The 13,913-nt window shown below is 49.0% G+C and overlaps 1 protein-coding gene across 5 annotated transcripts in view; it reads left to right on the top strand.

Moving 5' to 3' along the window:
• Positions 1 to 3,392: 3,392 nt before the first annotated feature.
• The window catches only part of CELSR3 (cadherin EGF LAG seven-pass G-type receptor 3), a 117,449-nt gene continuing 106,928 nt past the window's right edge, over positions 3,393 to 13,913 (top strand). For all 5 annotated transcript variants that reach the window (XR_012083524.2, XM_078385268.1, XM_072989568.2 and 2 more), the window contains exon 1: positions 3,393 to 7,745. Coding sequence is in view for 4 of the 5 variants with exons in the window: in XM_078385268.1 (XP_078241394.1) it covers positions 3,632 to 7,745 (4,114 nt within the window). In the remaining variant the exon portion in view is untranslated. The remainder of the gene's footprint in view (positions 7,746 to 13,913) is intronic.

The raw sequence follows: 13,913 nt of genomic DNA, 5'->3' as shown, positions 1-13,913 counted from the left end.
GGGCAGCTAAAGAGGTCAGTTAAAGAAATGGATGAATACATTGAATGTACATATTGCTGCTGTTGTTTTTCACGGAAATAGCAAAGAAAGGGTGGTGGGCAGGTCCCCAACCTATGCTGTAAAGCAGAGGAAGGCAACATAGCCTCCCTCATGGGTTATTGACCTGCAACTCCCATCCGCAGTAGCTGTCATATGGCCAGTTGTGATGTATGATGAAGCTGCAGTCTAGCAGCACTGGGAGGACTGCAAGTTGCCCACTCCACCAGTAGGAGGTAACTTCCATGAAGAAAAGCAAAAAGTGGTGTGCTGCTTATAGACCACCGCCCCACCGCACCTAAAACATTTTCTGGAGGGGTTACCATTTAAATTGTGCAGGCTACATATTGCCCCCACCTTCAGCAAGCTGGGTACTCAATTTCCCGACCTTGGAAGGATGGAAGTTGAGTCAATCTCAAGCCAGCCACCTGAGCCCACGATCCATCTCAAGTCATGAGCAGAGTTTTTAACCACTGTACCAAGAGGCTTCTGGTCTAGGTCTCTACCATCACTGCATTCATTGCTGCAGGGCTTTCATCAAATTGGTCTTTCATGTCTCCTTTCTTCATTCACTGACTTTTTTTTTTTGAGTTTTGGCTTAAAGTAGAGATGGAGAAGTCGTGACATGTCAGTTGTTTGTCAGCAACTCCTTTCCTTCATCACGACTGACTATGCCAGTTAGGGCTGATGGTAGTTGCAACACCCAGAGGGGGAATGGGTTCACCAGCCATGGCTTCAAGGAGGCTCAGAACAACAGGCTGCTAGTGCCAGCCTCTCCCTCTTCACTAGGTGCTCATTTCCTTGCCAGCTGTGCACTACTTTTTTTTAGTTGAGTGCATACTGTGGTCTCTCTCATCTAGAGCTGAATTTGTGCATTAGGTGTATGGGAACAATTAAGTGAGCACGCCTCATTTAATTGTTTGTGTAGGCCTCTTTGGTGCATTAATATTTATTTTCCCTGGCCGTCTCAGCAGAAACAAAAATGTTTACCTTCTCCTCCAACCCCTGCTCTTCAGTTTGCATGCACAGCAGTCTAACCTTTGCCAGAAGCACAAGACAGGCCTCGTTAAGTGAGTTGTTATTCGTTTATTGGAATGGTCTGTTTTTATAAGCAGTGCAGCAACAGTGAAAGAGACGGATTTTTTAAAAAAAAGTGGGACAAAGCAAATGGAAATAAACCCAGAGCTTCCTGTCTTCAATCAACAATGTGAGCATGTCATTCTAGCAGCAATTTCCTGATTCCCTGGTTTAATTAAAAATTGAGCTTCCCAGGAAAGAGTTCAGCTCGCCCCCACCCACCCCCCACCCCCATTAAAAATGCATGTTTAGGGAGCTGCGATCGAGAAGGATGAGAGGAGTATGCGACGCCAACTAAAAAAAGCTGCCACATGGTCACCCCAACTGATAGGGAAGGAATAGTCAAAGGGCTCCCCAGAGTGCATGGCTTGGGGTGGTGGTGTGCGCTCACACTTGTATGTGTCTCTCTTCTGCAGAATCACTGAGTACAAAATGAGGACAGGTTTGGAGAGAGGGAAGGGGAAAGGACTGAAGGATTAAGGAGGGAGAGGGAAATGATCTTCTGGAAGGAATGACAATGTGTCAAGAATAAAGCCAGTTTATCTGAATAGGAGAGCTAAGAGAGACCAAAATGTCAACTTGGTATTTCATGCAGCTCCTAGAATTCCCCCAAGCTACCTTGACCATGAGAGATGCTTGTTAAGTATGCACAGACATGTATGTACACACACACACACACACACACACACACACACACACACACACACACACCATGTTTTTTTTTTACTGACTGATTTCAGACTCATTTTCTCCCTGTGTCCTCTGTCAGATTTCTCTTTCTTTCAAGTGAGGGGGTGGCTCTGTCATTAGGCAGGATGAGGCCACAGTTGCTGGGAGGCAGCAGCAAGGTATTGAGGAAAAGAGCTGGGTACTACCCCCCCCCCCGTTGTTTCCTACCTAAACTAGGCTGCTGCACCTGGATGTGAAGTGTTCTTTCCCAGCCACAGTACTGAAGGAAGTTTCAGTTGCCAACGGTAGGCTTTGCATCTTGCTTTTGCCCTAGGCAGCCAAATGCCATGAGCTGGCCATGTTTGGCATGGTCTGACCACCTTAGAAATGAAGGTGCTTTATTAGGCGAAGTAAGCCACCTAAGGAAGACATATTCTCTTCCCTTTACCGCTGAAAGTGGTCAACCACCCCTGGTGGATGCTCTGTTTTCTGAATGGATTCTGGACTTCAACCCCCAAGTCCTGCTGACTTCTTTCAACTTATGCGTGAAATTAATGGAGAGCTAAGTCTCCAATCCTATGGATAGTTGCTTGGGAAGAAAACTCATGGAGTTCAGTGGGATTTACTGCTGTGTTCACATGAATGGGAGCAGTCAGTCCATCTGTTAAAGCTGTGGCAGACAATCTGCTGCCCTCCAAATGTTTTGACTGTTGTTATGCACTGCCAACCCTACTAGGGTTTTCAAGATACATGGAATGTCCAAGAAGTGGTTTACTATTGACACCCGCCAGTGAATTTCCATGCTTGAATGAGGATTTGAACCCAGGTCACCTGAATCTAACTCTTTGCCCGCTACATGACAATAGGTTTCCAATGGAATTGCTGTTTTGACTACAGTTCCCATAAACCCTCACCACTGGTCATGTTGACACTGTACAGCAAGTCAGTCAAATCTGCTCTAAAGCTTAAACAGAGACACTGTTGTAATTTGTTCCAGGAGCAATTCATGGGGTCCTTATCTGCTCCAGCCCCAGGAGCGCTTGCAGGGCCACCCCCCAAATCTGTTTAGTGATGGAGAGCACTCCCTTTAATTCTCCTAGACAGCGCCTTTATAGAGCGAGCATTCTTACACGTGTCTATTCACTCCTACGGAATCCCATGGGCACAGGACTGTACACACCCCGCAACCCCCGTTGCAATCACTCTGAAAAGAACCCGGAGATCTAGGTCAGCACATCGGACAGTTCCCAGCCCTCTCGGAGAGCTTCGACCACGCCAGCCACTCTCAAGAACGCCCCATCTGAGACCCTCCCCTCAGCCCCTCGCCCACCCCGCTCGCTTCCTTTCCTCTGCCCAGCTAGCAAGACGACCTCTCTGCCAATCTAGCCCCACCGGTGTCCACGTCCGCTCCCTTCTTTTCGAGTCCCCCCCTGCCCACAGTGAAGATGGCGGAGGCGGTGGCTTCAGCCGCCTACGCCAGACAGGTGGGCGCTACCACGGCAGAGCGGCAGGAGGGGAGTCGTGGGAGGGAGGGCGGAGCGGACCATCGGGGCAGCCGGGAGCCATGTTGGGGCTGCGGGAGGGGGCGGGGAGGAGGAGGAGGAGGGTGCCGCCGCCTGCGCTCCTTCTGCCGCCGCCGCCGCCGCCGCCGCCGCCACGACGGAGCAGCCAGGCCCGCACGGAAGGCAGCCGCCGCCGCCGCCGCCGCCGCTGCTGCTGCTTCTAGATAGATGGTGGTGGTGGCGGCGGCGCAGGCGGAGAAGGGGGCAGAGCCAGAGGCGAGGCGGGGCCGGGGGAGCGCCAAGCCCGGGGAGCCGGGAGAGGGGGGCGGGGAAGGGGCCGAAGGACCATGGCTGAAGGGCGGCCGCGGCAGGAGAGCCACCAGTCGCCGGGACCGAGGCTCCGCCGCCGCCGGGGGCTGCCGCCGTGCCTGTTCCTTCTCCTCCCTTTGTTTCCCTTCAGCCTGGGGGAGCCCGGTTGCGCCCGGCGGGCTGAGCCGGGAGGGCCGAGCGGGGGGCTGCTCTGCCTGGCGGTCTTTCGGGGGCCGTGGGGAGTCTCCCTGGCAGACCGTGCCCGAGGGGGCGACAGGCGCTGCCCTGGTCTCCCGTCGCCTCGCCCGGCGGGGCCCGGGGGCAGCCCTCCCTCTCCGGCTGGACCCGTCGTCCCGCCCTGGCAGGAGGAGGAGAGGAAGAGGAGGAGGAGGACCCGATGCCCGGCAGGCCCCCGGAAAGAGTGGGGCACCGGCGGCGGCTCCTGCTGCTTGTGGATTATAAACGCTTCCGCACTTCTTCCGGATCATCATCCGAGCCGGGCGGGGAGCCTCGGCAGCTCCGCGTGTGGTTGCTGGACTCCCTGGGAACGTAGCGCGAGGCTCGACGGCGCGGATCCGGCGCTGCCAGGCACCATCGCCGGCTATTCTGAGCCCAGTGCCGGGAAGGGGCCGGAGAAGGCGGACAATGGGGCGTCGGAAGGGAAGCGCTGGACGGCCCCAACCCCACCCCAGCTAAGCGCCTCGCCCGGTCTGGACGCTTCGGCTGCGGAAGCCCGGAGCCGGCAAGTCTGCTTCTGTGTCAGACGATTTCCCGGCATTGGGAAGCGCCGCTGCCTCTCTCCGCCGCTGCCGACCTGCGAGTGCCCGGGCACAAGAGCGACGCCGAGTGCAGGGAAGCCCGAAGCGCCTTTGAGGTGCCCGAGAATGCGACTCGCTGCCTTTTCCCGTCCCGGCCCCCGTTCCCCTTTCTGCGGGTGGCTCACCCTGTTGACTTGCCTTCGGCTGGGCGCGGGCCAACCCGTGCCCTCCGGAGCTTCCCCACCCCGCTGCGACCGGGAGTGCTGGGGCGTCCTCCAAGACGTCTGCTGGCCCGGGCCCTGCGCTGGGCGGGCTTGGCCGGACGCCGTTTCAGCACCACCGGAGCCTCGGACAGCTCCCGGCACCGAGACAGAGCGGAGGCGGCCCCCTGCCTGCCTTTCCTTGCATCCGTCTGACTCTACCAAAGGCTGTTTACAAACTCTTTGTTTTGGCGTGGATTTTAGGAGCCCATCAACTCCGGGATTCCTTTCCTGTCTGCCATTAAAGCCTACCCATCCAGCTATGCAGAATGAGCTTACGCCTTCCTTATGTGCCAAGAAAAGGAGACGAAGAGAAGGACCCCTGCCCGCCTTGCTGAGGACTCGTAGGGCAGCCAATCGTCACCCCCTCTTCCCTCAATATAATTACCAGGTCCAAGTGGCTGAAAACCAGCCTCCAGGGACTCCTGTGATCACAATAGCAGCACAAGACCCAGATTCCGGGGAAGCCGGGAGGCTGCTCTATTCCATGGATGCCCTGATGAACAGCAGGTCTCTGGAGTTGTTTAACATTGATTCCCAAAATGGCCTCATCAGCACCACTGAAGTGCTGGACAGGGAAAATATGGACCTCCACTACTTCCGAGTGACTGCTGTGGACCATGGGCTTCCTCGCCTCTCTGCCACCACCATGGTTGCTGTCACAGTGGCAGACAGAAACGACCATAATCCAGTCTTTGAACAGAATGAGTACAGAGAGACGATCCGAGAAAATGTCGAAGAAGGTTATCCCATCTTGCAGCTGAGGGCCACAGATGTGGATTCGCCACCCAACGCCAACATCCGGTATCGTTTTGTAAATGAACAAGCAGCCCATTCTGTCTTTGAAATTGATTCACGATCTGGGCTGATCACCACGAGTGGCCAAGTGGACAGGGAGAAAATGGAGAAATATTCCTTGGTGGTGGAGGCAAATGATCAAGGTAAGGAACCTGGCCCTCATTCAGCCACTGTTAGAGTCTATATCACTGTCCTTGATGAGAATGATAACGTCCCACAGTTCAGCGAGAAGCGATATATTGTTCAGGTCAGAGAGGATATAAGGCCTCATTCAGAAATTTTAAGGGTGACAGCCACAGACTTGGACAAAGACAACAATGCTTTGGTTCATTATAACATCATCAGTGGGAACAGTAGGGGGCAGTTTTCTATTGACAGTGTGACTGGTGAAATCCAAGTGGTGGCTTCTTTGGATTTTGAAGTTGAGCGAGAATATGCCCTGAGAATACGTGCCCAGGATGCAGGGCGGCCGCCCCTGTCCAACAACACGGGCATGGTTAGCATCCAAGTAGTGGACATTAACGACCATGCTCCCATCTTCGTCAGTACACCCTTTCAAATATCTGTCCTGGAAAATGCTCCCTTTGGCCATTCAATGATCCACATTCAGGCAGTGGATGCAGATTATGGAGAGAATGCCCGCCTGGAGTACAAGCTTACTGGGGTCTCATCTGACACCCCTTTTGTGGTGAACAGTGCCACAGGCTGGATTACTGTGAGTGGCCCTTTGGACCGAGAAACTGTGGAACATTATTTCTTTGGAGTAGAGGCCCGGGATCATGGCTCACCCCCTCTCTCTGCTTCCGCTAGTGTAACCATAACTGTCATGGATGTCAATGACAATCGGCCTGAATTCACCCAGAAAGAATATTTCATCCGTCTCAATGAAGATGCTGCTGTAGGCACCAATGTCCTCAGTGTCACAGCCATTGACAGGGACGTAAACAGTGCCATCAGCTACCAGATCACAGGAGGGAACACCCGGAACCGTTTTGCCATCAGTACTCAAGGGGGAGTGGGGCTAATCACTCTCTCTTTGCCCCTGGATTACAAACAGGAGAGGCGCTTCGTGCTCACGGTGACTGCCTCTGACCGGACACTGCATGACAACTGCCACGTTCATATCAACATTACTGATGCCAACACCCACAGGCCAGTGTTCCAAAGTGCTCATTACTCGGTAAGTGTGAATGAGGATCGTCCTGTAGGCAGCACAGTGGTCATGATCAGTGCCACGGACGATGATGTTGGGGAAAATGCACGGATTACCTATTACTTGGAGGATAATATTCCTCAGTTCCGGATTGATGCCGACACTGGTGCCATCACATTGCAGGCTGAGCTAGACTATGAGGACCAGGTGACCTACACGCTGGCCATTACAGCCAAAGATAATGGGATCCCTCAGAAAGCAGACACAACTTATGTTGAAATCATGGTCAATGATGTCAATGACAATGCCCCTCAGTTTGTTAGTGCACACTACCAAGGCATCATATCTGAGGACAGCCCTTCCTACACCAGTGTGCTCCAGATCTCAGCCACTGACCGGGATGCCCATGCCAATGGACGGGTGCAATACACTTTCCAGAATGGAGAAGATGGAGATGGGGATTTCACAATTGAGCCCACCTCTGGAATTATTCGCACTGTCCGTGAGCTGGACCATGAAAGCATCCCAGTCTATGAACTCACTGCTTATGCTGTGGACAGAGGGATCCCTCCCCAGAGGACACCAGTCCATATTCAAGTTACTGTCCAGGATGTGAATGACAATGCACCCGTCTTCCCAGCAAAAGAGTTTGAAGTCTTGGTGAAGGAGAATAGCATAGTGGGCTCTGTAGTCGCCCAAATCACAGCTGTTGATCCTGACGAAGGACCCAATGCTCAGATCATGTATCAGATTGTAGAAGGCAACATCCCTGAAATTTTCCAGATGGACATCTTTTCCGGTGAGCTCACAGCTCTGATTGACCTAGACTATGAGACCAAGCCAGAGTACGTCATCGTGGTCCAGGCAACATCTGCTCCTCTTGTCAGCAGAGCCACAGTCCACATCAAGCTCGTGGACCAGAATGACAACAGCCCTGTTCTTAAAAACTTCCAGATCCTCTTTAACAACTATGTCTCTAACAAATCCAACACCTTCCCATCTGGGGTCATAGGGAAGATTCCTGCCTATGATCCTGATGTGTCCGACAGGCTATTCTATACCTTTGAACGTGGAAATGAACTGCACTTGTTGATTGTCAATCAGACTAGTGGGGAACTCAGGCTGAGCCGGAAGTTGGACAACAACCGTCCCTTGGTGGCTTCCATGCTGGTGACAGTCACAGGTAAAGATGGTTTCAGCTCTTCTGATAATTGTAGCAATGATGTATTTCCTTCAGTGATGACTAGCCTATTCAGTTCATGTTAAATAGTGTCAGCTTCTTATTATTTGGGCCATTGTGCCATTGGAGTTCTGGAGGTAAAATGGGGGGACGCTTTGATAGTAATTACGTTGGTGGATCTTTTATTTATTTTTCCTCTGGCTTCCTTTAGGGCGTAATTGCTCAGTTGGCTACCAAAAAGGCAAGACTTGATTTGCTTGCTATTATCTCATGGCAGACTCATTTCATAATTTATTAGACAGAGCCAGATTCTTGCCCTGAAGAGTTTGCAATCGAAATTAGATAAAGTGCACAAAAGGAAGGGAGAAAGGATGTAAATTGGTAAGATAAACCTGCTTGTTGCATGGAGAATTCAAAGAGGGGGTGGAGGAGCTTACCGATTCCTTTCTCAGCCTTCCGTTCCTATAAAGGTACAATAGTTCCACAAATCTGGAAGGTGTTCTGGTGAGGCCTTTGTAGGGCTTTTGAAACAGACACAGAAGAAACACAGTCAGTTCTGTTGCAACAAGTGGTGTAACCTGCAGAATTTGTCTGCACAGCCATTCTCCCTGTAGCTGTGGAGAATAATGGGAAGGCCGTGAAAGGGTGGAGAAGAAGGGTATCCAAAGAAAAAGCAACCATGGTCCACAGTTGCAAATTGGGTTGTGCTGCCAGGTTGATGTTGCAACCCCCCAGCCTGTCAGTGGACCAGCTAGGAGAAGTGTAGGGTTTGCCACTGTTCCCACGTCGCTTGTGAGTGTCATTGATTTAACGTGCCTGACACCTCCAAGATACCTTTTGTCTAAACTGGAAGCAGCTTCCACAGAGAACAGAAAGATATGGTTTCTTTTCTTAGCTTCTTTATAAGACGTGAAAGAGGTAAACAACAAAGGAAGGATTTACTATGGATCATTTAATTTGTTTTAAAGGATATCTGTTCCATTCTTTCTCCCTAGGGAGATCAGCAGCATGCAATACAATAATATAACAGACAGTCACAAAAATAAAATAAATTTCACAGCAGCAAAAAGTATCTAAGAGACCTGATTAAAAAGTTGTTCTAAAGAAGTTTTAGAAGTTCTCATTGCTCTCTTACATGTATTTATATTTATTTATTTATTGGACTTATATACCGCCCCATAGCGCTACAAGCACTCTCCGGGCGGTTTACAATTTAATTATACAGGCTACCCACATGTAAGCAGTGGGACGAGACACATGGAGCTCCTGTCTTTCAGAGGCAGTGGGGCACCACCACCAAAAAGGCCCTCTAATGTGTAGTCACCTTACGTGACCAAAGGGGCAGCAAGAAGGGCCTGTTTTCAGGTACGCTTCTACAGAAACACAACCTTTTTCTTTCCACTAACTCGTCCCAAGGCATTTAAGCTTAAAAGCAGCACTTTGTGTTACAGATGGAAATGATGAGCTAGCTACTGCAGTTGGTATAAACAGCTGAAATATTCTATCAAATTAAGACTCTTGGCTGCCGTGTTCTGAACTAATTAAAGTTTCCAAGTTGTCTTTAAAGGCTGCCCTACGTATTGCTCATTAAAATCATCAAGAGGAGAGTTGTAACATTTGTGGGAGTGAAATTGGCTTATGAATACTGACTGTCTGTTAACCTTCAACCATATGCCCACAAAAAATCCTTACATCCCATCTCCTAAGCCTCTGTTTTCCTATCTGAAGACTATGGCAAGACTGAGTTACCAGGTTAATATCCATTTACGTCAAGAGGTCTCCAGGCCATGAGGGCTCAGCACAAAAACATGAAGTAATAGTGAAGACAATGTCTCTGAGCTCGTGCAGAGTTACATTTCCCTTGCTGCAGGACAGCATCTGCTTGTCTGGCTTGGAAAAAAAAGGCTTCTGTGGCAGAGGACTTGACTTTCAGGCATGCTTGCAGCCCTGTCATTTATCCATTTAAGAATAAAGAACTGGACATATCCGGTAAATGCGTCTTTAAGCCGGTGGATCAACTATCTTTCCCAAGGGCCCTGATCTCATTCTCTTCCCGGTTTTTTTTTTCCCCTGCACTTTTCTTGTTCTCTGTCTTTCACAGCTAAGGAACATGTAATGTAAAGCTGGAAAATGTGGCTTTTAATGTTACCATTCCCAGAATCCCCAGGCCAGCACAGCCACCAGGAGTATCGACTGGGGGAATTCTGGGAAATGTTAGAAAAAGAAGGCAGCATTTCCAGACTCCGGTATAATTAAATTCTTTGGAGTTTGTCAAAGAAAAAGAAAATGAGGCAATATATCTATCTGCCCCCTGACCCCCAGGGCTGATCTCATATTATTCTGGCTGGTTCTTAGATGTTGTGTCTGGTCCGAGAATTCCGAAACAGGCAGCTGTGTTAGTCTGTTGTAGCAAAGGCAACAAAGAGTTGTATGGTTTCTTGCAGGCTAATAAATTTTTCTATGGCATAAGCTTTTTTTGGAGGCAGTGTGTCCTGCCGCCTGCTCCATAACATATACTTTGGATTGCTGATCCTTCTTGTGGACCCTTTGTAGGTATTGCTTAGCTGGTTCTACTAAACCAGGTGTTGGCCTCTTGCTCAGATTTCAACCAGAGTATTCATTTTCATTTAATTAGTTGAATCACTCACATCAACGTGTCTTGTCAGCATTTCTGGTTTTGGCTACAGTCCCTTCTTTGTCCACTCTGCCCTCCTAGAAAACAGGGTTTACATGGATCTGAAACATTTAATCTGCTCCTGTGTAAATGCTTCAAATGTAAGAGCAGATCATCATTTCCCCAAGTCTATTCTTCTAAGACCTGTTTGCTACACCTCCAGAAACTGGGTTGCAAACCTTCACCCTCTTATAAGACAAATTCTCCTGCCGATTGCCACATTGTAATATCATCTCTAGTACTGAAACTGGAGAATCCAGCACACATGTACTCCAAAGTCTCTGAAAAACGAACACGAACTGTGAGAAATTTGATTTTTTTAAAGACAAAACGGGGAGGGAGGTTTCCAGGACACCCAGCCAAAGAGCATTCAGGCATACCAAGAATAGGTACCCAAACTACTTGAATTCTACTGGTCTTGGGTGCTCACGATGCAACCACCTCCTTGTATTGCTATCCGTGGAGGCCAAATGATGCCAAAGAACCCAGGTGTGGTCTGTTTTCAGAGGCGGGGAGGGGGAGAGGAAAGGGGGAAGCTTGTATTAGTGGCACACAGGCTCAGCTCCCCAGCTGTGTCTAGGGAGATTTACATTATTCATAGCATTAGCTATCATCTAACCCTACTACCCCTCTCCCCCTCCCCACCCCGACTAATTTAGGGAGTGGGCTGGGAAAAGGCCACCCTTGTTTCCTTCAAAAGCAAAGAGCATGTGGTGCTGCGTTCAGAGCAAGCCCGCTCAGGCTCCTCGCTAGATTGGGGTTCTTCAGGGGTTAATTGTAACTGCGGGGCAGGGCGATATCCTATTCAGGAACACAGGCAAGAGAAGAGGGGGAGAGAGAAAGATTGAGGCATCGGGGCTGATTACCGGAGAGCGAGGGAGCTGACCTTTTCCTGCCTCTTCCAGGCTGTGCTGGCACAGACGCTGCCTCCCAAACACACTTAACCCCACACAAAGGCAGGAGGAAATCACATTTTCAGGTCTTGCCTTAAAGAGCCTTAGAACAACAAGGCTCTCTCGAAATGACACAACGTTGTATTTCCAGGGTGGGAGTGAGAAATAAAAAAAGGCCAAAGCAGGCAAGGGGAAACACAAAAAAGGAAATAGGCAAAGAAGTTCTCCCTCGGGGATGGGGGCATTTTGAGGCAGGGGAGGGCGAAATGGGCAGCTCGGTTGCCTTTTGTTGGTTCCCCTCATTTTGGGGGGGGGAGAGCTGTAGACCACTCCATTAAAGAACTAGCCCATTCTTGCAATGTATGGATTTTAATTTAATTTAATTTTTAAAGCTTGCTGTTGTTCCTTATATATCTTCTCTGCTAATTTGATACATTCTAAATACTGCACGGGAGTTCATGTCTGAAATCAATACACAACTAGTCAGGTCTAAAGGGGTTCAGGGACCAATTTATGAAATGGGTCTTAATGAATGGAAATCCAAGTCTTGGTGCATTGCTCGGTAATACCTAGCAGTTCTTGGTCTGTAATGTAGGGGAAACATTTACGTATTTGAAAAGATCAGCAGCGGTGTTGTCGTGTGTTTCCAATTGGTCACAGCCTCAGCCCCTGAGCTTCTTTCATTCTTGTGTGAGGATTTCTCATCCCATGAACTCAAGAAACTGTAACAGAGGCATCACTGGATACGGAATAAGAGGGGGGGCCAGCATTTCATTCCCAAGATTTCAGAGCCAGAACTTGAGATCAGAGAGGCAGCCCCTTGAGGGATGTCAGGGAGGCAGAGCAGGCAAAGGTTGGGTATGCAGGCAGAACTGTTTCCATGTGAGCTGATTGTGTAAGGTGATGTGAAGCACCCTGCTCCCTGCATTGCTCTCAACTGTATGACAGGCCAATGTGCATGCATGCACTGGCTTGCTCCGGTACCACTTGCCCTCAATTTGCTTCCCAGAGAAGCATACCAATCACCAGCTAGCACCCTAAGACCTGGCAACTTCCCAGGCCAGCTTTTCCTAACCTTGTACTCTCCAGAGCCCGCCCCCTTTCATCTCCATTCGGTATGGCTGACAGACTTCTAGAACTGGGCGCCTGTCTAGTTGTATTTAGCTGCCAGTCTTGGCCGCTGAACTCTCACTCCAACACTCATTCCATTTCTGTTCTGGACCCTGGCAGCTGCTCTTGCACAAGAGCCCATGGGGGCTTTCAAAGAAGCTGTGTATCACTCCCCATAAGAGGAGGCATATCCAGCCACCCTGGTAACAGTAAGATGAACATCCCAATCTAGCTGCATATCTCTGTACAGATGCCCCATTTGTTAAAGTTGTAAAGCATTTATATGGTATTGTTAAATTTAATTATAATGAGAGGAGATTAGTAACTGGCATGCATGTTAAACTGTACTCTTATTAATTTAACATATTACAGGGTAAATATTTTCTAAATGGTAGTGATGTTAATCTGTTGCAGCAATAAAATATAACATTTATTGTAGCCTGAACTTTCCTGGACTGTAGTCCACTTCATTTGCAATAATCCAAGTTTATGCACCAACCAGCATTGCTGAGGAGACTGAAATTGAACAATTCTATGAAGATTTACAACACCTTCTGAAACTCACACCAAAGAAAGATGTTCTTCTCATTCTAGGGGACTGGAATGCTAAAGTAGGGAGCCAAGAGATAAAAGGAACAACAGGGAAGTTTGGCCTTGGAGTTCAGAACGAAGCAGGACAAAGGCTAATAGAGTTTTGTCAAGAGAATAAGCTGGTCATCACAAACACTCTTTTCCAACAACACAAGAGGCGACTCTATACATGGAAATCACCAGATGGGCAATATCGAAATCAGATTGATTATATTCTCTGCAGCCAAAGATGGAGAAGCTCTATACAGTCAGCAAAAACAAGACCTGGAGCTGACTGCGGTTCTGATCATCAGCTTCTCATAGCAAAATTCAAGCTTAGACTGAAGAGAGTAGGAAAAACCACTGGGCCACTCAGGTATAATCTAAACCCAATCCCTTATGAATACACAGTGGAAGTAAAGAACAGATTTAAGGAACTAGATTTGGTGGACAGAGTGCCTGAAGAACTTTGGATAGAGGCTCGTAACATTGTCCAGGAGGCAGCAACGAAAACCATCCCAAAGAAAAGGAAATGCAAGAAAGCAAAGTGGCTGTCCAACGAGGCCTTAGAAATAGCAGAGAGGAGAAGGGAAGCAAAATGCAAGGGAGATAGGGAAAGCTACAGAAAATTGAATGCAGACTTCCAAAGAATAGCAAGGAGAGACAAGAGGGCCTTCTTAAATGAACAATGCAAAGAAATAGAGGAAGATAACAGAAAAGGAAAAACCAGAGATCTGTTCAGGAAAATTGGAGATATTAGAGGAATATTTTGCGCAAAGATGAACATGATAAAAGACAAAAATGGGAGGGACCTAACAGAAGCAGAAGACGTCAAGAAGAGGTGGCAAGAATACACAGAGGAATTATATCGGAAAGATTTGGATATCCCGGACAACGCAGACAATGTAGTTGCTGACCTTGAGC

The sequence above is a fragment of the Pogona vitticeps genome, chromosome 2, assembly GCF_051106095.1.
Source record: "Pogona vitticeps strain Pit_001003342236 chromosome 2, PviZW2.1, whole genome shotgun sequence".
Lineage (NCBI taxonomy): Eukaryota > Metazoa > Chordata > Lepidosauria > Squamata > Agamidae > Pogona > Pogona vitticeps.
This window is presented reverse-complemented; position numbering and strand designations above follow the sequence as displayed.